At 36.2% G+C, this 24,982-nt stretch overlaps 1 protein-coding gene across 10 annotated transcripts in view; it reads left to right on the top strand.

Annotated features, from left to right (window-relative positions):
• The window catches only part of APC (APC regulator of WNT signaling pathway), a 131,304-nt gene that overhangs the window by 54,050 nt on the left and 52,272 nt on the right, over positions 1-24,982 (top strand). For 5 of the 10 annotated variants that reach the window (XM_061429898.1, XM_061429896.1, XM_061429893.1 and 2 more), the window contains exons 2-5: positions 11,660-11,744; positions 12,903-13,104; positions 19,431-19,539; positions 22,094-22,207. In XM_061429898.1, coding sequence (XP_061285882.1) covers positions 11,660-11,744; positions 12,903-13,104; positions 19,431-19,539; positions 22,094-22,207 — 510 coding nt within the window. Of the gene's footprint in view, positions 1-2,929; positions 3,083-11,656; positions 11,745-12,902; positions 13,105-19,430; positions 19,540-22,093; positions 22,208-24,982 lie in introns of those variants that run through there. The other 5 variants (XM_061429897.1, XM_061429894.1, XM_061429892.1 and 2 more) reach the window with 2 other exon arrangements.

Raw genomic sequence — 24,982 nt, 5'->3', positions numbered from 1 at the left:
CTGCCTCCTTGCATTAATTTCTTAGGATCCTTGTGAATTTGTTTCCAGTGAACATGAGGATACAAGTCTAAATAACAGTCCTTTTACTTTCTTCTCCCCTACCCTACTCTTAAGGGATGAGAATCTCTTTAGTGCATACCCTGACTCCCGGTGACTCAGAAAGAATCCACCTGCAATGCAGGAGACCTGAGTTTGATCCCTGGATCAGGAATATCTCCTGAAAAAGGGAATGACTCCCTTCTCCAGTATCCTTGCCTGGAGAATTCCATCGACAGGAGCCTGGCGTGCTACAGTCCATGGGCTCCCAAAGAGTTGGACAGGGCTGAGCAACTAACCCTTTCACTTTCTGAAAAGCATATTTAGATCTCTGTATATTCTCAGTAATGTGAAAGAGTCAGAGATTTTACCCATTTCATCAGATAAATTTTGAGGTTTTTTTTTTAATGATGCTGGGTGGTTTGCATTTACGATATATTTTGTATGAAATTCTTGTGATTGTTTAAAAGGCTTTCTAAAACAAATTTATGATTTTTTTTAAATTTTGCATTAAGCAATTTTGACTTAGGTATGGCTGCAACATATTAAAAGGACATAAGGCAAAGTATTACCTCGAAACATCTTATTTTTCTCATAAAATTATATGAAAACATCCTGCTTTCTAAAGCAGAAATGACTTAAATGTTTTGATTCTGGAGGGAGAGAAAAAAAAATGATGGAATGTTTTAATTGTCCACCTAAAGGGCTGAATTCTTTTTTGTTCCAATAAAGAGCACTGTAGTAGTCCCTTGCTCATTTTGCCCACCCGGCTTTTTTTGTGATTGTGTATGGTTATAACCTCTGTGTCTTAACATAATTCCGGTGATTTTCTCTTTCCCTGTATTATTACTTTTTCTCTTATTCATACTATTTTAGTGGGAAGTTGCCTGTTAGGATTTTATTTGGAATGAGGAATTTTAGGGCTTATGTTACTAAATGCTGTCAGCGTCCCACCTTTGTCATGTGATTTTTAATGCGCTGCGTCTTTGTAGAGATGCCTATTAGTGGTACGGTATAAAATAGATAGGGCTTCCCAGGTGGCTCAGTAGTAGAAAAACCGCTTGCCAATGCAGGAGACGCAGGAGAATGGGGTTCAATCCCTGGGTCAGGAAGATACCCTGGAGGAGAAATGACAACCCACCCCAGTATTTTTGCCTGGATCATCCCATGGACAGAGGAGCCTGGTGGGCTGCTGTCCGTGGAGTTGCAAAGAGTCAGGCACAGCTGAGCATGCATGCACACAAAACAGATAAGTGATCCCACCTGTGAACTTCTCCTTTGTTTCTGATATACCTTCTCAGTCCTTTTTCAAAAGAGTTCACCTCTTGTCCATTGGTCAGAGGACTGAGGCTTATAACAGTAGATTAACATTAGGTCTTACTAAGGAAGTTACGTTTCAAGTGTATTTTCATCATATAACTTACACAGGACTTTTATTTTTAGACCATCATTTTGTTTCTCAATTCTAACAATATCCCTGTAAATTATATTAGAAAAGGTAGTAAATGTCCATTTTACAAATGGTGAAGTGAATTAAAATTCAGGGGCAAAGGTAAAGGCGTGACCAAGACTGAAATTAAGACCAGTGTCTCCAAATACAAGTCTAGTGCTCATTCTTTTCAGGCATGAAGATTTTTGAGGGTGATCTCCACCATCCAGGACTCTGTTTCCTCCCCAGTTGACAGTGGGTTGCACCAGATTTATCGTCCCTAGCTGTTGCAGAACAGACGGGACCTGTGTCACTTGATTTCCCTTGTTAGGGAATCCCTTCCAGTTGCTGAACTACAATATTGTCATGACAAGCGAGTGTTGTAATTTGTGTGCCTTATTTCGTATCGTGGATTTTTACTGCAGAAACATTTTTTTAATGTCCAGATCTATTAAGTATTGTTTGAGTACAAACTCTGTTATACTTTTTAACTCTTAGAGATAGGTAGAAATTTATTCCATAGAAATTAAACTACAAAGAGGATCTGGGTCTTTGGAACTTCGTTAGTCTGAACATAACTTCTAGCATTCTCTAATTCTTCAGGCCAAGGACCTCTTATTACCTGACTGTCCTCTATATCTTTCTTTTCTCCCCTCTTCTTTCATGGTAATGTAATTAATAGCCAGCCTCTGCTTCACTTCTCTTTGACAGTCTCCTAAAATCATCCGTTTTCTTCAAGTGTCTTTCAGCCTCAATGTGAGCACAGTGGGTCCCGTGATACGTATGCCATAGCATGGCCTATTATATTCATCCTTTTGGATAAATGTAATAGAATTTTATATTAGCAATTATTATCATCTTTCTTTCCAAAAGATTTGAAGTCTCAATCCAATCTTCTCCCTTGTGTCTATTTTGTTAAATGACCGCCTTTTTAGTGAGGCCTTCTTGGAACTTAGTATTTCCCCATGGATAATGTTTTAAGACTAGCTTTTTATCAAATGAAAAGTGGTAGACTGCATATACCTAATCTCATTAATCCATTTGGGCTATAAAATTGTGTGATTATTGGACAAAATCCAGAAGTAAATTAATATGACCAATATAAATATATTTCTTATCAATAACTGCATTTCCTAAATCTTGTCTGTAAGACCATTTAAAGTATCTCTGAAACCTCGAAAAAATTCTAACCTGATAGAAATCTTACCCACCTGTGAAAAGGCAGGTGTTTTTCAAGCACTACTGAAGCTCTCTTCTGTTTTAAATCTTATTTGTCTTTAAAGCCTCGGTGTTTCATCTTCTCAGATGCTGCCGCTTGCACATTGTTGTTTTGAGACTGAAACCGCTACATTAACACAGCTCTTATTAAATGTCTGGAGGTTTTGTTTCTTTATCCCTTTCTTTGTAACAAGCAGCCACTCTATTTTTCAGTAGTGAATTTCAAAATCCTTTTTAACCTTATAGGTCCAGGGGTAGCCAAGGATGGCTGCAGCTTCATATGATCAGTTGTTAAAGCAAGTTGAGGCCCTGAAGATGGAGAACTCAAATCTTCGACAAGAGCTAGAAGATAATTCCAATCATCTTACAAAACTGGAAACTGAGGCATCTAATATGAAGGTATCAAGACTGTGACTTTAAATTGTAGTTTATCCGTTTTTATTCCATGTTTCTTCCTGTAAACTTGGGGTTAGACACTTCACTTACTTAGAAGTGTATTTTTTAAGTTAAGCAATAATTTGTAAACTCTTGCAAAAGTTAACATTGATATTTTCAGTCCAAATGTTTTTAGTTCATCCAGCAAATCATATAAAGAAAATGATTATAAAACCACAGTGACTAAGTAGTTAGTCCTTAGTTATTTTTAAGCTTAAAGATGAGAGACCAACTTCACCATCGCTATAGTGAGGCTGGGGGTCCTGTGTGATTCGTAGAAGCTAGCCTCGCAGCTGTAGGATTTATCATAAGGATTAAAAGAGATCACAGTCACATCCCCAACCCCCTCAGATCCTGTCGTCACTTACGTGCTACAGTGACAGATCATCAAGAAATTTGGGGTGACCTAATGAGAAGAGTCCTGCAGTGAAGATTAGTACCTGATTCTATTTCTGGTTTTGCCATAAGCTGAGCTACAGACTGTAGGGTGCCCTTCTAGAATTAAATTGCTTTATTTGAAAAGTAGTCATTGCACTAACAGATGATGTCCATGACACCTTCAAGCCCTGAAATTGGTTTTCTATATAGCATTGAAAAGCTGTGATAACCTCCATGAAAAGTTATAAAATATTCAGTGTGCCCTGGGAAAATATGTTCTTATTTCAAAATAAGTGCAGTTAAAACTTTAACTGTTTGAATTTCCAGTTAGGCAGATTGTCCTCTCACTGAATTTACTAGAACTGGAGGTCATCAACAAAGCTGTTACCTCCTTCTCTTTAAAAAAAAAAAAAAATCCTTCTTGCTACATGTTTTTTCTTGGCCTTGGCTATTTTACCATCTGGGTTTCTGACCCTCTTCTTCCTGTCTGCTCACTACTCTTATTCCTTATTCATTTATTATTCTCTTCTATTTCTTTTTCCATGCATTTTGAGGTCTCTCTTATTCTTCAAGCTTCTGTGTATTAACTGAACTATTGAGCTGCTCCTCTTTTAACTTTTTATTAAATATCATAGCAGTTTAGCCTTTTACTCATATGAACCTTTCTTTCTTTTTCTCTTTCTCCCTTTCTTTCTCTTCTATCCATAAATATTTTCTACTCTGTTGCCTATTTCTGTGGCAGTAGCAATGACAGATCTCCAAGATACCTATCTCAAATCCTTCATAAAGAAATATTTTTTTCTATAGACTCTAAAGAAACATTTTTTTTCTCACCACAAACCATGACAACAGCTGAATCAATTATTTACTAGGTTAAAAAAGAGTAGTTTGGTATTTTAACACTGATCAACATAATGTATCTAAAATTATTGTACATGACATGTGGTTTTAAAAGTTTAAAGATACAAAATTTAAACTCCCCAGCAGGACTAATCATTTATCTGCTTCAGAAGTATATTTTGTAGAGAATTCTTCCTAGCACACCTGTCTGAATGTCTCTTGTGCAGAATTCTGAGTCTTTTAAAATTTTATCTTTTTTTTTAACTAGAGCAAATTGAAACTTCATTTTGGTGAAACATTTTAACATACCTTTAGATCCATCTCCATGGATGGGAATGCTGAAGTGTGGAATGGCTCTCAGAGTAACAATATGTCAGGTCCTTAAATTTCTGCAATGGAATACCAGGTTGACCTCTTAGCAGTGGGGTATAATATATATCATGAATATTAGTATTTAAGATATGTCTGAATTCAACCATGAATTGATTACTGCTCAGTGAGTCTTTTTACAGACATCCTTGCAAAGCCATCCACATATTTCTTGAGGATTTAGAGTATGGTATCATAGCAGTTATGCCCTTTTACTGAAATTATTTATGTATCTCTCCTTTCAAGAAGCTTTTTGAAAAAAAAAAAAAAGAAGCAGCAGCTTTATGATATTAACAGGAAACCATGCTCTGTTTGTTTTGTCTTAAAATATTGATGTGTGAAAAGACATTTGGAAACATTGGAATTTACTACATTGGATTAAAGTTAATCCGAAACAATGGTTATTTCTCAAAAAAAAATCACTTTTTAGACTTTGTAATACATCATATGATCTTGTATTAAGTTTACTGATCATTCATATGTAATGTGGGACGGCAAGGTGTGTCTCTTCCAACTAGATAATTCCAGGATTTCTGAAATTTATACAGTAGTACCATCTAGTGGCAAAAGAGAATACTGCTTTGCTATTGATTACATGTCATTGATAGTATAAAAATATTCTCTGTGTATGTGACAGTCAGGGAAATATGTGTACAGCAGTTAAGGAAATGTGAGCATTGACTGTATTTGAGAATATTAAGAAACTGTTTATTTTTTAGGTCTAATGATGGCATTGTGGTTGTGTTTAGAAAGAATCCCTTTTTAAATATATATGTAGAATTTTTTTAGAGAAAAAGCAGTATGATGACTGAGATTGGTTTTTCAAATAAATTTGGGTTGAGGGAGAAATGGAGGAAGTGGTTATAAGTATAAATGAAAGAAGCCCGTGAGTTGATAATTATTGAACTAACGTGAGGATACATGGGAGTTCGTTACATTATTCTCATACATATATTGTTATGTATATACTTGATGCTTCTGTAATTAAAATAAACTACAGATTTTGTGGGATTTAGAATAAGAATGCAGCAATTATAGCTAAACTTAAGGGAAATTATATACTATACTTTTTACTCCAGGGCAGGAAGTCAGTGTGATTTACTTTAAAATACTGAGTATCACAGCATGATAAATATGGTGAAAAGTTAAGTTAGTTGCACAGTCATGTCCAACTCTGCGATTCCTTGGACTGCAGCCTGTCCCTCTCCTCTGTCCATGGAATTCTCCAGGCAGGAGTACTGGATTGGTTGCCATTTCCTTCTCCAAAATATGGTGAAGTATGAAGCATTTAAATTGAAAGATGGCATGGTGTAGAAAAATATATCTAGGTAAAAATTTAACCAACTGTTTATATCTCTTGCATTTTAGTAAAATGAAGTATTTATAAATTGTTTTTTAACTGTTAAACCATCTACATGGAGAGTATCTTTTATTTTCAGAGTGTAAGAAAAAAAATGAGAAGTAAAAATTCAAATTGGCATAGATGATAATTTATTTTGAAGATTTAATTACCAAGTATACCTTTATCTAGTAATGAAAGATATCAGTAACTATGACATAGCGAGAAAAACAGAAGTGGGTCAAGTTAAAACTCCCTTGAAATGACACAGTTACTCATTGATATTTTCTGTTCACCTATATGACCACAGTAATTTGTCTGTAATAATTAATTCTCTCATGGTTTTAAAATCTTAACATGTTTTTAAAATAATGTTTGATTATGGCTCCCCACTCCAGTACTCTTGCCTGGAAAATCCCATGGATGGAGGAGCCTGGTGGGCTGCAGTCCATGGGGTCGCCAAGAGTCGGACACGGCTGAGCGACTTCACTTTCACTTTTTACTGTCATGCATTGGAGAAGGAAATGGCAGCCCACTCCAGTGTTCTTGCCTGGAGAATCCCAGGGACAGGGGAGCCTGGTGAGCTGCCATCTAAAGGGTCGCACAGAGTCGGACACAACTGAAGCAACTTAGCAGCAGCAGCAGCAGCATACGATTTTGTAAAACCAAACTTCCAGAATTTATAAATACAAATGAGTATTCTCTCCTTTAAAATTACATATTAATTTAAAAAACCATCATTTCTCAAAACATTCTTGTGAAATATTTTGTTTGGAATTGCTTTGTAGTTGTGTAGCATTTTCTTTTAAAAACCTCTTTGAAATTAAGGACTTCTTTTTAGGCTGTATTCAGTATGCAGCTCCAAGCAATTAATCAGCCCTACCGCAGCAACTAGAAAACACTGGATAAAAACAAAAACCATTCTTTTAAAGACATTGGAGAACTGTAAAATCATCAAGGACTATGTTAACTAAAATTCCTAAGAGGAAAGAGCCCTTTCTAGATGAGCTGAGATCACCAGTAATTTTATTCCCAGGGGTGTTTGCTGATTGTGGGGATAGACTGCTAATCATTGGCACAGGCATGAAGACTCCACTGTTGACAGACACACAGGCACATGTGAAGTATTGACGTTTAGAGGAGCTCCAAGTGTATGACTGGTTTCTCACATTTTCTCCAAAAACATGGGATGTTAGCTGAGTCTTGTTGAGGGGAAAGATGCTGGGGTGGACTAGGAAGCAGAATGTTAGGAGGAACATCCTGCCAAGGAATACTTTCACATAGCAGGTCTCCTTAGTCTAAATTTAACAGAAGAGATACATTGAAAGAACTCAGCAAACCAAATCAGATGCGAAAGGGAAAGTCACTCAGTCATGTCCAAGCCTTTGCAACCCCATGGACTATACATTCCATGGAATTCTCCAGGCCACAATATTGGAGTGGGTAGCCTTTCCCTTCTCCAGAGGATCTTCCAAACCCAGGGATCGAACCCAGGTCTCCCGCATTGCAGGCGAATTCTTTACCAACTGAGCTATGTTGGTATGTGGGTATGAGGAAATCCCATATGAATTTCACTTAAACTGCATCTGCAACCCATTTTCAGTTATTGGTTGAAGGAAATCAGACCCCAGTGGTAGAAAGGGCAAACTCTGTAAGGGAAACTCCAATCTCAAGTCTTTCTTGTTCTTGTATACATAATGACTGGCATACAGTTAAAAGTTACAAGAAATACAAAGAAATAGGAAAATGACTGATAACCAACAGAGCAAATAGGTAATAGAAACAAATCCCAAGATGATCTACATATTGTAAGTAAGAGTCAAGGATTTTAACATAATTATTTTAAATGATTTGGAAAAAATGATGGATTAAATGGATAAAGAGTCAGAAAATCTCAACAGAGAATTGGAATCTATAATTAGGAAGAATCAAACTTAAACCTTGCTGGTAGGAGTATAAAATAGCACAAACACTTTGAAAAACCATTCAGCAGTTTCTTTTAAAGTTAATCACTGTGACTAAGCATTTAAACCTCCAGATACATATTCAAGAGAAGTGAGTACGTGTGTCCACCTGGAGATAAGTGCAGGAATGTACGTAGTAGCATTCTTCATAATAGCTTCCAACCTGGCAGCAACCCAAATGCCCATCAAAAGGATAAGGGATGTATCAGTGGAGATCTAGTCATACAGTGGACAGCTGCACAGTATTAAATAACTGATACATACAGTAGCATGGGAGGAGTGTCATAGAGACTTTGGTGAGCAAAAAACACAAGACACAAAAGACTGTGTACTATGTGACTTCATTTATATGCAATTCACAAGCATGCTAACTGGTAACAAAAATCAGAGTACTAGATACTTCTGGAGAATGAATATTGATTGGTAAGGGACAAAAGGGAACCTTCTGAGATACTGGAAATGTTCTGTGTCTTCCCTGGGTGGCAATTACATGGATACTTGGATTATATAAGAAATTTAAGATTGGTGTGCTTTTCATATGTATATTCTATCTCAGTAAAACAGAAAAGAAATGAGCTTAATTTTTATTATGGAATAGACACAACCTGTTCACAAGAAAGTAGGAATGTAGTCACGCTCGGTGGTGTCATCTTGAGACAGAGTAACTGGATCTATAAATTAACTGCATTTTTTTGAGATTCGTAACTCAGAATTTACAAGAATAATTTAAGAGAACACATTGGAATAAATAGCTTTTCAAGATAGCTGTTTTGAAATTTTAATTTTTTTAACTTTAGATTTCAATAATTTTATTTACTTTATGGTTATTGCTTTTACCAATAGACTTCTAGCCATATGCACAGAAACTTAAAACTTACAAGTTATGTGTATTCACTATTTTTTAAATTTAGGAAATACAGACAAAGAGAGATCAAACTCACCCATTAAAAAAAAAATTTTTAATGTTGGTAGGTGATGGACAGGGAGGCCTGGCGTGCTGTGATTCATGGGGTCGCAAAGAGTCATTTTTCTCTCTGTGCATTTTATGCAGACATGGATTCAATGGGATCATATTTTGCAGCATGCTTTTTAATTTAATAGAGCCATCTTTTCATGTCATTAAGTATTACTTAGTATTTTTGTAGTTGTATAATATTCTGTTGTTTGGCTAATGCCATAAATTTATTTAATCCTTTATTGTTGAGCATGCAGATTTACATGGCCTTTTCATTTCTGTTGGTGTTATTTTAATTTTTCCTTATTATTTTTAATATGTTTTTTAAAAACCAGTAATATGCCGTTAATTTTCAAAAATTAAGTGTATGTCCTATGACATGCCAGGGATTTCTTTTAATTGTTGCTTTTCAATTCTTAAATGCTTGTACTTTTTCTGAAAACAATATTTGTTTTGATAATATCTGTTGTTTTAAAATGAGGAAACCAAAAACAAAAATTGCTTGTAATCCCAACTTCTATAGAATACTCACTGTTAACACCTGATGATAGGCTCTAGAGAAGGATCATGTATAAAGAAAGACCTGATTAGAGCTGTGCTTTAAAAGTTTTATTAATCTGTTAGTCCTGTGCAAGGTAGGACCATTTAGGAGATTATTTTAGTAGTTTTGGTGGGGTCAACAGCCAGGATAATGACATAAGAATAGAAAAGAGATGGCTAATAAGAGATATTAAGCCTAGAATACAGAATTGATAACTGATCAGGGAGAAAGACACGAGGCTGAAGATTTGAGCCGAAAGGGAAAAGAAGGCTACTGCTATTTAACTGAACAGATATAAGGCAAGGAACAGGATTTAACGGCACAGGGTGATAGCTTGGACGTTTACATATACAGTGCATATCATCCAGACACACTGAATGTTAAGCATCTATCAGTCATACTGGGAAAATGAGTCTGAAGTTGTGAGGTCAGGATTAGAGACATATCATTGATAGTTCCTTGAGAAAGGTAAGTGTTGAATTGTGAAACTAGGGATTATGTGAAAGTGAAGTCGCTCAGTCATGTCCGACTCTTTGCGACTTCGTGGACTGTAGCCTACCAGGCTCCTCCGTCCATGGGATTCTCCAGAATGCTGGAGTGGGTTGCCGTTTCCTTCTCCAAGGGATTATAAGAAATAAGATTAAAAGATCATTGAATTGCAAGCAGCAGTGGATGGAAGGAGATTCAGGATCCTGAAAACTGCAGGTAGCCTCCAATGGTAATTCTCAAACTTTATGGAAGAGAATTGTGTCCTGATGTTTGTAGCAATCTATATTCATTCAAGAAAGACATCCCTGTGCAAATTTATTTCCTATCTCGCGGTTGTGATACACTGACATAATTTCTGACTGTAAATAACAATCACCTCCATATTCCCACATCTGCTTATCTAAGCCTTTTAACTTCCAACATGGTCTTTATATGAAGGGCAGATCATTAAGGTCACAGGCTATTTCTTATTGTTAACATAGGAATTCTTTTCTTAATGCTTCTAATGTGACTATCAAGGTAAACCACTGACATGCTAAGTCGCTTCAGTCGTGTCCAACTCTGTGCGACCCCATAGACAGTAGCCCACCAGGCTCCCCCATCCCTGGAATTCTCCAGGCAAGAACACTGGAGTGGGTTGCCATTGCCTTCTCCAATGCATGAAAGTGAAAAGTGAAAGTGAAGTTGCTCAGTCATGTCCAACTCTTGGCGACCCCATGGACTGCAGCCTACCAGGCTCCTCCGTCCATGGGATTTTCCAGGAAAGAGTACTGGAGTGGGGTGCCATTGCCTTCTCTGAAACCACTGGCATAGTCTTTACTATATTTACTCTTCTTGACAGGTTTCCTTTTCAATCTATTTACGGATCCTTTTTCACATAGAGGAACACTGCCCATAGCTGTAGGATTGTAACTGTTCAAATACATTGTTTTGCATTTGGAATCCTACTTGGCCAGCAGAGATTTTGTTATGAACTAGAATGGGATGCCTCAGAATATGTAAATGTAAAAATACATATAAATTATTGTTAAGGAACATACAGAAAAACTAGTAGGAAGTGAAAGTTTTTAACGTTCTCTGACAAAAATTTGTTATGAGAAGGCTTTAGATGGGAAAGGACGTAATGGATCAAAAGTTGGGAGACAGCGTACAGTCATTTAACTATCTGCTGACTATAAATCAGTGTACTAGTAGAATGTATATAAGTTGAGTACATAAATGCTTGGTATCAATTGGGGTGTTAAATAAAACAGCATAATGTGTTAATTTGCTGTCTTCCATGGCCATGTTGGTACAAGTTTAGTTTTTGTGTCTTCAGCAAATCTTTGAGTCTCAGTTGGTCTATCTGAAAAATGAGAGTAATCCACCTTGTTTTGTTCTTTCAGAAGTTACAAATAACATATCTTAACTATCCTGTGTATACTGTGTGGAGACTACTTGTATCACCATTGTCACAAAGTATCAGTGTTGTCATTGGGCTGTAATTTATTATTTATAATTAGTAATAGATAGTATTTGTAAAGTACTTTGCATTTTATATGTTTTCAGATAGATCTGAAATAACTTTTTTCCCCCAGCAGACCTAAATGCCAAGAAACTTAAAATCATATCTTCAAAAAGTTATTTAGAATTTTGTCATACTGAGATACTGTGTTCTTTTTTACAGGAAGTACTTAAACAACTACAAGGAAGTATTGAAGATGAAGCTATGGCTTCTTCTGGACAGATTGATTTATTAGAGCGTCTTAAAGGTAAATTTTTAAAAAATGTTTTAAAGTAATTTTTTAAGCTCCAGTTGTCATCTTTAGGTGTATATATCCAAATAATGCTTCTCTTGATTAGAATGTTGGTGTTGGATTTTCTTAGCCTAATGCATTAGGATGTAATTTTTTAAGTACAAATATGTAAAAAGTCTATTTGCTTGTCATTTTTTCAGTTAAAACATTTAACTGCCTTTAAATAAACTATTTTAGATACCTTTCTTTACAGTTTTCAGCTCTTTCTAAAATGCATTGCTCTTCTGCCAGTCATTAAGTAGGCCTTTATTAAGCTTTATGCTATAGACTGGACCCATTGCTTCATTTGAAGGAGTCAGTGCCTTTCTTTGTTCCATTCAGAATAGAAGTGCTTTATCTTTGTGCATACACACACACACACACACACACATACACACACTGATTTTAAGCCATTTTTAATAGAATTTTGAAAGAATGTCTTTCTTGTTTTATTACTTAAAAATTCAAATATCAAATCAGCTAAGTTTAATTGTAATTGAAGGTGGGCAGAGAAATTACCTTTGGATCCCCAAGTATATTATTACCTAGTAGGAATCTAAGAAAGGACATTCTGTCTAATTTTTCTTTAACATACTTTTTTTCCACCGGACTGATTCAAGCTATCTTGGAGGGAAAGTTTAGCTGTTCTGTTCCTAAATAATTGTTCATTCACTCATATACATTTGAGGCTTTCTCTGATAGAAATCTAAAGTTGCAGGTCTCTATACCAAAAGGTGAACACTTCTTTTTATTAATGACACGTATTTGTGTATATTGCAAAAGGTCACCACCACAAGTGTACCCTTTTATATGTGCTTTGGCCTGGGTTTTTTTCAGGACATTTCTTTTATAGAACCAGTAGTCGGTGAATTTCTCTGAGCATCAGCATTTGTGATAAGGATTCCCTCTTTCCCTCTATAGATCTGCTGCTCAATAACTGCCATAATTTAGTACTCCTGCATACTTTATGTGATATATATATAATGTATTTATATATATATAAAGTGGTTTAAAATTTGAGGGTTGAAATGTGAACCTAAGGTTTCATTATTAAAAGGTAATATAATTACATTAGCAATATTTTAGATCACTTAAAGCAGTTGTTTTATAAAAACTTGTCTGTATTTTATTTAGAACTTAACTTAGATAGCAGTAATTTCCCTGGAGTGAAACTACGGTCCAAAATGTCCCTCCGTTCTTACGGAAGCCGAGAAGGATCTGTATCTAGTCGCTCAGGAGAGTGCAGTCCTGTTCCTATGGGTTCATTTCCAAGAAGAGGGTTTGTAAATGGAAGCAGAGAAAATACCGGTTATTTAGAAGAACTTGAAAAAGAGAGGTAACTTTTCTTCATTAAGTAGTAAACTTTTATACTCCAATTTTTGCTAGATTTTGTCATTTTGTGACAATACAAAACAGGAATTATGAAGCGTGTGTGGTGGGTGATCACAAGCAGCACTTAGAGAGCATTTTCCATTTATTGTCTCAAAGCAGTGTATTACTGATTGTCCTTATCTTACATCTAAAAATGTGAAGGAGGCAGTTTCTTGGGATTCTAATGCTCAAATGCTCTGTACATTGAATAATGTACAAATAGTACACATAATCACAGTGGCTAAAATATGTAACTGAGTTTTGATTGACTTTTCTGTTATCTTTTCAAATGAATTAAATAGCTACCAGATTCAGTATAAGCTGACTGATTTCCATTATTAAACAAGTGAAACAATTTATCAGTTTCGGTTTCTTAAAAAAATGTTGCTTGACACAGAATCAATTCTTGTTTCTAAGAGCTAGTATGTTAATTCTTTTCTTCTTGAACTTAAAATCATCTCACAAGTATCAGAATATATAGTTACCAAAAACTTTGTCAAGTATTTTTGTACCTCCTGTAAGATTATAAATTCCTTTATGCATGATTGGTACCATATTATATTTATATTCCTAAAAGTTCTATTGGACTTTCAAGAAATACTCAAATTCATAAATCTTAATTGGCATAAATGTACAAATGTATAAATTCTCTGGGACCTTGGTCAAGTCTTTAAATTTTTGTGTCATTTCCTTCTGTAAAATAGGAATATGGTTCTACCTTGTGGAGTTATGAACAATGGATATTAACATATGGAAAATACACAGCATATCTCATTGACAGGCAAAAGACCTTTTACTACTTTCTCTCTGGTTTTAGATGTGACCATCTCTAAAAATAACAATAATCATGGGCCAGAAATAGTGTTAAGCTTTCTTTAATCTCTTGAGTTTAAATGAATCTCTGTTTCATATATTGAACCAGGACTGTTTCTGAGAGTCTAGGAAACACTGTCCTGAAATATCAGAAGCTAACTGGAGTATACATTCTTCCACCACTTTGTCCTCTTTGAGCTGTTAAGAGGCATATGAGCGTGCCAGTTTTCTTAGGAACTTACTTTGCTTTATGTGACAAAGGCCTGATTTTATTCACAAAGAGTGTGTGTGTGTGTGTGTTTGTAGTTCTCAATATATTGTGTCCTCCTGGTTCTCAGCATTGTTTGAAGGTAAATTTAGCCCTTGTTTATGTGACAAAATCTGTATTTTGCTCTCATACTTGATTGATAGTTTGAATAGGTCTAGGATTTATCTTCTTCAACTTTTGAAAATTCTGTTATTTCTTTGATGATTTTACCCCCTCTGTTTTTCTACTCTTTCTTTCCAGACATCCCTTAAGTCATAGAAACTATCTCTGTATCTTTTTTTCTTGTTCTCTGTATTACCTATAGATACAGTAAGTTTAAGTGAGGTAAGTGTTAGAAAATAGTCAAGCCAAAACTGAAGCCCAGATCCATACCCTTTTTTTTTTCTTAATTTACTTTTATTTTTGACCGTGTTGGGTATTCCTTGCTGCACAGGTGCTTTCTCTGGTTGCAGAGAATGGGGGCTTGTTCTGCACTTGGGCTGTAGGGAGCACAGGCTTCAGTAGTTGTGACGCGTGGGCTTAGTTACCTCTGGGCACGTGGGATCTTCCAGGACCAGGGGTCAAACCCGTGTCCCTGCATTGGCAGGAGGATTCTTAACCACTGTACCGCCAGGGAAACTCCATGACCTTTTTGAACCTCAGTTTTCCAGTTAAAATATGTTGTGAGGATGAAATTAGATATTTTAAAACAACTGCTTAGTACTCTATATTTGATACACTCAAATAGTTATTGTCACATTAGCCATTAATACTTTTTAACATATTTAAATGCCTGATACATGTGCCATGTTCTTCTAGATGATCCTGAGTTAGCTAGAGGACTAAGAAGACATGAAATTTATGTCAGGTCAGTTTATTTATCTTCCTTGGTTCTTGTCTCATCGCAATAAAAATTTGGAGCAATGGACCAAAAGGTGTGGAACATCAGACAAGTTGCAGCTCAGTTCAGCTCAAGCAGACAGATCTTTTCTTAGTGAGATACTCCCAAAGGAGCCCTCCCCATCTTTCCAGGTGATCCCTCTTGGCTCCCCTTTTATTATATGTCCAGTCTCCTCCTTTTGGTTACGCCTGGTGCAGAGTAGGGCTTGTACCCACCACCAGTCAACGAGAGGAATGCAAATGGTCATACACTCAAGGCCATTTGACAATTTCAAGTTATGTAACAGCAGGCTGTGTTGTTATGCCTTACCATATGTCTTCCCCTAAGTCCATCTTATAATTAGATGTAGAATATTCATGAGCCCTTAATGGCCTCCTAACTGCCTAAGGTTACTTGGAGAAGCCCCCCTGGTTGTTTTGTATCCACTGTGTGCCCAGGGCCCATGTGCAGTAGTTGAAAAGTCTCTGGTTATTTTGTAACATCTGTGAGTTCTCATGAGTGTGTCAGGGATGTTCAGAGATCAGCTTGCATCCCTTTCAGCCAGGCCTCCCCTTGTTGTTCTTGTCTAACTTCCTACCTAACATTTACATTTTAAAGAAGACTGTTGACAGTCACTAAACAAGCCTTTAATCTGCTAAATGACAAAGACCCACCAGCTTCCTTTCAGTTTTGAGCCTTAAATACGGTGGTATGAGTCATAACATCAACTCCTGTCAGTTAACCACTTGTTACCACGTTGGCTCTTGACTTTGGCTTCGCAAGCAAGAGCATTTTGCCAGAGTTCAGTCTTAAACTTGATAGCAACAACTTGGCCCTATTCTCCTTAACATTTTTCTTACTCCAGTACCATCGCTAAAATTAGCTTATTCATTTGAGCACTTTTAGCACCCAGATCTTGATTAAATAAGCCAATTTATTGAAGACTAATCAGAAAAAGCAAGAGAGTTCCAGAAAAACATCTATTTCTGCTTTATTGACTATGCCAAAACCTTTGACTGTGTGGATCACAATAAACTGTGGAAAATTCTGAAAGAGATGGGAATACTAGACCACCTGACCTGCCTCTTGAGAAACCTATATGCAGGTCAGGAAGCAACAGTTAGAACTGGACATAGAACAACAGACTGGTTCCAGATAGGAAAAGGAGTACGTCAAGGCTGTATATTGTCACCCTGCTTATTTAACTTATATGCAGAGTACATCATGCCAAACGCTGGGCTGGAGAAGCACAAGCTGGAATCAAGATTGCCGGGAGAAATATCAATAACCTCAGATATGCAGATGACACACCACCCTTATGGCAGAAAGTGAAGAGGAACTAAAAAGCCCCTTGATGAAAGTGAAAGAGAGTGAAAAAGTTGACTTAAAGCTCAACATTCAGAAAACTAAGATCATGGCATCCGGTCCCATCACTTCATGGGAAATAGATGGGGAAACAGTGTCAGACTTTATTTTGGGGGGCTCAAAAATCACTGCAGATGGTGACTGCAGCCATGAAATTAAAAGACTTTTATTCCTTGGAAGGAAAGTTATGACCAACCTAGATAGCATATTCAAAAGCAGAGACGTGACTTTGCCAACAAATGTCCATCTAGTCAAGGTTATGGTTTTTCCAGTGGTGATGTATGGATGTGAGAGTTGGACTGTGAAGAAGGCTGAGCGCCAAAGAATTGATGGTTTTGAACTGTGGTGTTGGAGAAGACTCTTGAGAGTCCCTTGGACTGCAAGGAGATCCAACCAGTCCATTCTGAAGGAGATCAGCCCTGGGATTTCTTTGGAAGGAATGATGCTAAAGCTGAAACTCCAATCCTTTGGCCACCTCATGCAAAGAGTTGACTCATTGGAAAAGACTCTGATGCTGGGAGGGATTGGGGGCAGGAGGAGAAGGGGATGACAGAGGATGAGATGGTTAGATGGCATCACCGACTCGATGCACATGAGTTTGGGTGAACTCCGGGAGCTGGTGATGGACAGGGAGGCCTGGCGTGCTGCGATTCATGGGGTTGCGAAGAGTCAGACACGACTGAGCTACTGAACTGAACTGAATCAGAAGAAATAGCATCTCCCTCTATCCCTTGTTTCCTTGCCTTAGTCCTGGTAGGTCCTGCAGGTGCTCATCAGGGATCATTTTAAAATAGGATCAGATCTCATTTTTTTGCTAGTTGTAATACCCAGCCTGTGAAAGGGGTTCAGGATTTCTGCACTGCTTTCTCCTGCTCCTGTTGTCAAAAATGGAAGGGAGAGGGCAGCTTCTCATTGGTCAGCACCTCTGCCTCAGGTTGGTACATCGTAACCAGGATCTGGCTTCTTCCCATGAATTCCCCGGCTACTGAGGTTGCCACAGCAAAAAGTGAAGGCTTATTTCTTATTTGTCAAGTTGCTTCTCAGTAAAGAAAGGAAAGTTTAGCAACAGTAGAACTTTCCACATACATTCATACATACTCATCAAGAAAATATAATCAAATAGAATTTTAATGTGTTAATAACAGAGTCAGAGTGGGGAATGACTCAGTAAGAGCAAAGCCCAGAAGCTGTAATAAAAAATATCTTCATATTCAAGTGATTAACTGAGAAAATAACATTTATAACTGACAGAGTACTATCATTCTTAATGCAGAAGAGGTCCTGTAAATAAGAAAAAGCCACAGAAAAGGAAATAAAAATGGATTTTAAACTTGGAAAAATGTTTACCCTTACCCATACTAAAAGAAATCAAATTAAAACCTTAGTAATAGGAAATTCCCTTTTGGTCTAGTGGTTAGGACTCTGCACTTCTAATGCCACGAGCTGGGGTTCCATCCATGGTCTGGAAACGAAGATCCCACAGGCTGTGCAGCATGGCCAAAAACAAGGAAGTCCATAATGATACACCATTTTTTAAACCCTAGAAATGTAAAAGAATCTTAAAAGTTTGATAAAGCATTTAGATTGTCAAAGGTGGCAGAAGCATAAATTGGTACAATATCTAGTAAGGACAGTAAGTTAAAAATTTACATATCCTAGGAATTTGTCGTCTATACATGCTTGCATATTTGTACAATGAAGTTACTTTTATAAGGATATTCAGTGGAGCACTATTTATAATAGCAAAAGATTAGAAAGACCCTAAATGGAAAAAAAAAAAAAAGACCCTAAATGCCCTCTAACGTAGAATCAGTTACTATTTACTCTTGTATGGATTCATAAATATTTTTGCAGCTAGCAGAAAAACACATAGAACCTTTTTATATTCTGATACAAGAATGATCTCCAAGATAGACTTTAAGTGGTAAAAAGTTATAAGACAACACAGCTAATAATATGCTATTATTTATGTTTTTAAATGTATGTGTACATACACACACATATATTCTTTCATTCTTATAGAATGTCTCTGGAAATAAATATAAGAGAATAATAGTGGTCGCTTAGGGAAGGAGTCACACAAAAAGACATAGATCATATACTTCTTGTGAAAGTGAAAGTGAAGTCGCTCAGTCGTGTCCGACTCTTTGCAATCCCACGGACTGTAGTCTACCAGGCTTCTCTGTCCATGGGATTTTCTAGGCAAGAGTACTGGAGTGGGTTGCCATTTCCTTCTCCAGAGGATCTTCCCAACCCAGGGATCGAACCCATGTCTCCTGCCTTGCATGCAGACGCTTTACCCTCTGAGCCATGCAGGATCTTTAATACTTCTTGTGCCTACTGATTTTTTCCTCTTAACACTTTATTTTGCATTTATGTTTATATTGATCAGGTATAGAGTATTGATATAGGTTGTAATTGAGGACATCATCGATTGGGTTGTCAGAAATTATGTAACAAGTTCATCTTCAGATTCCAAGCCTAAGAAAATGTTTCTCTCCCTCAGAACAACCTCCTCTTATTGCACAGTGATAATATATTTCTTATTTTGACCAATAAGAAGCTGAAAGCTACGTGCAATAGTTCCCTATACTCTAGATTTCTTTTTTGCATAATTACTGCTTTTCTTTGCTTCTTTATTATACTTTTTATTCTTATATCTGAGTTTTATTAAATCTGTACTTTTTACTGTATACCAACATCAAATTCTTAGATTGTAAATAAATGTGAAGAAAGCATTTGGTTAGAATGTAAATATTCTAGTAAGAATGGTTGCCATCTTATTTAGCTGAAAAAGTTTAAAACTTTTAATATTCAAAGTTTAATGACTATAATCTAAGTCCCACCTTCAGAAATCTCAAATTAGTAAAATTCTTACTTATTCATTATATTACTTTAAATAGAAAACATTACAGTTATAGCTTAGAGTTGCTGTTATGTGTTCTGTATTAGCATTGTGTAAACTTAAATTTTTTTTGAAAAACAGATCATTGCTTCTTGCTGACCTTGACAAAGAAGAAAAGGAAAAAGACTGGTATTATGCTCAACTTCAGAATCTCACTAAAAGAATAGATAGCCTTCCTTTAACTGAAAATGTAAGTAACTTGAAAAAATAACTTATTTTTATATCTGAAAGTATATCTAAGTTTATAGCTATATAGTTATTTGTAAACCATAATATGTTTTATCCAATTTCAACATAAATATATAGTCAGTGAATTTTGTATATAAAGATGATACAACTAAAAGATTCAGGATTCAACTAGGTTTTTTATTAGATGTGTTGAATTACCAAAGATACTCTGTAGAAATGTTTTTCACCATCTGTCTGTTTTTTGAACTATATTACAGGACTCGTGCCAGATGGTTTTTGCAATGAAAGTTATCTTTGAGATAACTTGAGTCCTATTCTAGTTATTGTAAATGACAGTAGTTGTTGGCACAGATGTTAGGGCTTTTTGCAAGCACTAAAAGTTGTTTGTTTTGCTAATAGAACTATGTAAAAAATAACTTAGTTCTGTCAGCCTCTCCCTCCCCACCGAGCCTCTCCAAGTTAACTGTTTTATTTATGGGGTGACACGTATAAGAACATTTCTGAAATACATTAATAATTTTAAATAAGACTTTAACTGTCACCCATAAATTTTAAAACAATTTAATAGGCCAATTAAAATTAATCCTCCACTCTTAACTTAGATTTTTCATTTTCTAATAAAGTTTTGAGAGGACATAATAAAAGAAAAACTACAAGGAAGGAAAAACCTTTTCCAAAACACAGTTAATCAGTTTCCTGCGTGGGCATTGCCTGGCAGGAGCTAGAACTAGTGCTCAGCCTCCTGAGCACAAACTTACCCAGGTTTGTGAGAGGGAAAGAATCTCCCTTCCTGACAACGTCCTTAACATCATTTGGGAGCTCAGGAGACACCACAAATGAAAGAACAGTTCATAGAGTGTTGACACGTGAGGATTAGGAGCTCAGGAGGGTTTGGAGGGATATTTGCTCTTAATGTTAAAGTGGTGTTTTGCTTAACATTCACTTTGGTGATTAAAATGTACAATATTTAGAGTCCAGCTGTCTGCATGCAGTTGTGTATGAAACAGTTCAAGAGCAATCGGTTAATACCTGAAACAAAGATCAGTTGTCAAATCATTCCCATATTAATTTACCATATAGTCATTCACATTTATTTAAGAGGATATGTAAGACGTTATAGACCATTAGGCAACATTAGCAAATGTAAATTGCTTATATTTCATAAATATTTTTAAATTCACAAAATTTTTATTTTATATTGGGAAGGCAGGTTGAGAACGATTTCATATGGAAATACTTATCAGGTTACTAGGCATTGCTTAAAACATCAGATATAAACCACATTATTGTAGCATAATGTGTCATCTTCAGCCTTTTGTGCAAGGGATTTTTAGAAGTGGAGGGCAAATAAGTGTAGTTATAACTGACTCGCTGTACTTATAACATGACTCACAGCATGCAGACTGTTTCAACTGTGTTGCAGCACATAATGTGGATATGCGTATAGGAACACATTCTGCGTGTGCCATCTGTATATTGCAAGAGAAAAGGGTGAAAGGTCCTCTAACTTACCTGACAACGCACTTTGGGATTCTTAGGCCTACAGGATGTTATTCTGAGTCAGACACATACACATGCAGCTTTTGTGTGTGGGTGTGTGTGAGTATGTGTGTGTATGTGTGTAGGGTCTCGGTTTCTTGATCAGGGATCAGACCTGTGCCCTTGACAGTGAGCGCATGGAGTCCTAACCCCTGGGCCTGCGGGGAATTGTCCACATGCAGCTTTTTATTGGATTTACAGAGCATGAAAAATCTACAGCGCTTGATTATTCCCTTCATGGTCCATTATAACTGTCACCTGTCATTTTGCCTGGTCGTTTTTTAGCCTTGGAGCGTGTCTTTGTAAGTTTCTTTGCCTTCTCTTTTCCCTCATTTTTTATACCTAGCAGTTACCACAGCATCTGGAATTGTAGTTAGAGGGCTAATAAAGTTTTGAATGTACTAACACCCACTCCATGAAGAAGTACTTTTTTTGGTTTATTTCAACTTTGGTTCATATTTATATTTTTACCAAAAAGTTTGTGTTATCTCTCAATTTATGATTGTATTATATAAAAGCTTTTCTTTATTCTATCTTCTTGATTTTACATGTGGGAAAGTTCTCTCAGTTTAGTCTATATGTATATAACAATCCTAAAGTGAGGTATCAACTTAAGGATGATGGACCTGATTCTTGATTTTTCTATTTTGTCCACATTAATATTCTAATTTTTAATAATTCAAAGTAGTGCTTTTTCAGGGCAGAAGAATTGTAACTAAAAATAGGCTTACCTTAACTGGACCAGTATATACATAAACATTTTAAAGAGCTTGTACAATTTAATTAAAACTGTTTGTGACTGTGGGGCAATAAAAGTGTTTCAACTCTTCACATCAGAAACCCAGGCTGAGCCTCGCACTGATCAAGTTTTAGGACTTCTTAGAGTAAAAAATAATTTTCTCATATATAACAATTATGTATTTGTTTATTCATTTTCTTTATTGGTACTTATATGCTTTTTTATTTTTACTGATAAACACAAGATACTCACATTTCCATTTTATTTGTGGTTTTAGTTTTCCTTACAAACAGATATGACCAGAAGGCAGTTGGAATATGAGGCAAGGCAAATCAGAGTTGCAATGGAAGAACAACTAGGTACTTGCCAGGATATGGAAAAACGAGCACAGGTAACATTTATTATTAAACTATGAAACAGTACTAGCTAGATTTCTATGAAGAATCGAATGAATTACAGCTCTGTTAACTCTGGTTAAGTTTTATTATTAAAGATATTTTAAAGTCTGTCTTTACTTTGGCACTAGTTCAAAATAAGAATAATTTAATATGGCTGCTGGGAAGCATAACCAGTATTCACATAATTCTGCCCTCATATTTCAGTTCTCTGATACTGTTCTGCTCTGCTTTGGAATTATAAGAGGGAAAAAGAATTCAATTCTGGTCATCTTATTCGCTGCTAGCTAACTTTAGTTATCCTTTGAGATTTTTACTTCTGTGTTTGTGTAATGAAACCCAGAATATTAAAAAAGGAAAGTCTCATTCAAGGAGAGAAACATACAAAGAGAACATTGGGAAGAGAAACGAATTGGATGGAGAACGTTCCCGTGTTTCTACTCTCAACTATGTAAAGAAAGAATATTGGGATAAGAAAGGATTTCTTAAGACATTAGACTAATTGCAAAGATTGGTAAAATTCTATTACTTTAAAATTAAGAGATTATCTTTATTAGGCACCTTGAAGAAAATGAAAAGGGGAAAAAACATGTTTGGGAATTTCCTGTCTATCCATCGGTCTGGGCTCAAGTGCTTGTACTGCCAGGCCCTGAGTTCCAGCTGTGGTCAGAGAACTAAGACCCCACAAGCCAAGTGGCATGGCCAAAAGGAAAAAAAAAGGTGAAAAGATAAGTTACATATTGGGAGAAGGTATTTATCACCATATAAGTGGCAAGGAATCAAGAATATATAATGAATTTCCAAAAATACTGTAAATTAAATTATATGATACAATTAATACAGATTTAGTATTTGTAACAGTTGGTGTTTTCATGAAATTATTTTAAAATACCAGGCACATTTTCTTTGTTTTTTTATAGAAAAACTATGAGAAATTTTACTCTGGTTTATATGAATTTACGTTTTTAGAATGTGAATTTATGGAATACTGTATGCATGTTTTTGTATATCCGTTAATGTTTTTGTTTTAAAAGGTACTTAAGAAATAAGATGTAGATATGAAAATTTCTGTATTAATATATAAATATGCTGCTGCTACTGCTGCTAAGTCGCTTCAGTCGTGTCCGACTCTGTGCGACCCCAGAGACGGACGGGCTCCCCCGTCCCTGGGATTCTCCAGGCAAGAACACTGGAGTGGGTTGCCATTTCCTTCTCCAGTACATCAAAGTGAAACGTGAAAGTAAAGTCGCTCGGTCCTGTCCGACTCTGTGCGACCCCATGGACTGCAGCCTACCAGGCTCCTCCACCCATGGGATTTTCCAGGCAAGAGTACTGGGGTGGGTTGCCATTGCTTTCTCTAATATATATATATATATAAATAAGTATATTCCAGACAGCTTACTGTAGAACAGATTAACTTGAGTTCTTTCTTGGCCATACTGTCCAGATATGTGCAGATGTATTCATTTTAATTTTGTTCTGGAATATAGTGTTCTTCTTTTGGTAATTAATATTCTAAGGAATTTTTAGCCCATATTTTATAAATACAGCAAACATTCATTTATTCTGGAAATACATTAAGGTTGCTGCTGCTGCTGCTGCTAAGTCGCTTCAGTCGTGTCTGACTCTGTGTGACTGTATAGACGGCAGCCCACCAGGCTTCCCAATCCCTGGGATTCTCCAGGCAAGAACACTGGAGTGGGTTGCCGTTTCCTTCTCCAATGCATGAAAGTGAAAAGTGAAAGTGAAGTCACTTAGTCGTGTCCGACTCTTAGCGACCCCATGGACTGCAGCCCACCAGGCTCCTCCGTCCATGGGATTTTCCAGGCAAGAGTACTGGAGTGGGGTGCCATTGCCTTCTCCATATTAAGGTTAGGGTTAAAGAAATATTGTACACAAAGCAAAAATGGAAGTATTTGTAGTACATATGAGGAGTTAATATCCGTAATATACAGGGAGCAACTACAAATCAGTTGAAAACAAGACAACCCAAAGAGGAAAATAATCAAAAGGTATGAGTAGTCCCATCACAAAAGTACAAGTGGTTAATAAATAATTGTGAAAAGATACTGAAACATCACTAGTCATTAGGGAAAAGTAACACAAAATAATGTTGTTTTTCGTTAGTGGTGGTGGTTTATTTTTTGGTTGGTTAATTTTCTGCCTATCAGACTGGCAAAAGCTTTAAAGTTTAGCGTCATGTAATACTGGTGAGATTGTGAGAGATTATAATACGAAGCATTGTCGTCTGCCTGTGTAAGAATAAACTGGTACAGTCCTGAAGGACTCTGTCAAAGTTAAAATGTTTGTACCCTCTGATCTAGTAATTCTGTAATACTCTCAGAGTATGTCCTCCAGGAATGTCTACTTAAAGCAGCAAGAATATAAGTATAGATTTTATGATATTCATTGCAACAGTATTTGTAAGACACTTAGAGAGACATTACAGTGTCCATCATTTGGGTAGTTATTAAATTAGTAGTATGCAGCTGTTACAAATATTAATAATTAGGTGATGGGAATAATGAAAATAATTGCCCATAGTAATTTTTTCCCTTGTAACTCTACTTGAGTGACTCAACATGTAAGACTAGAATGGCCAGCTAATGAACATGGAAGTGAATTCCAAGAAGGCCTGAGGCCATGAGAAAAAAATGTGGTACCTCCTTTGCAAGGAAAAAAGATGGATAAAAGTTCCAAGTAAAATAAGAATAGAGTAAAAATTTTTTAAAAAATAATTATGTACCAGAAACAGAAGGCAACATTATATT

This window comes from Bos javanicus, chromosome 10 (assembly GCF_032452875.1).
Source record: "Bos javanicus breed banteng chromosome 10, ARS-OSU_banteng_1.0, whole genome shotgun sequence".
NCBI lineage: Eukaryota > Metazoa > Chordata > Mammalia > Artiodactyla > Bovidae > Bos > Bos javanicus.
Note: the sequence above shows the minus strand (reverse complement) of the source record. Positions and strands in the feature narration are given on the sequence as shown.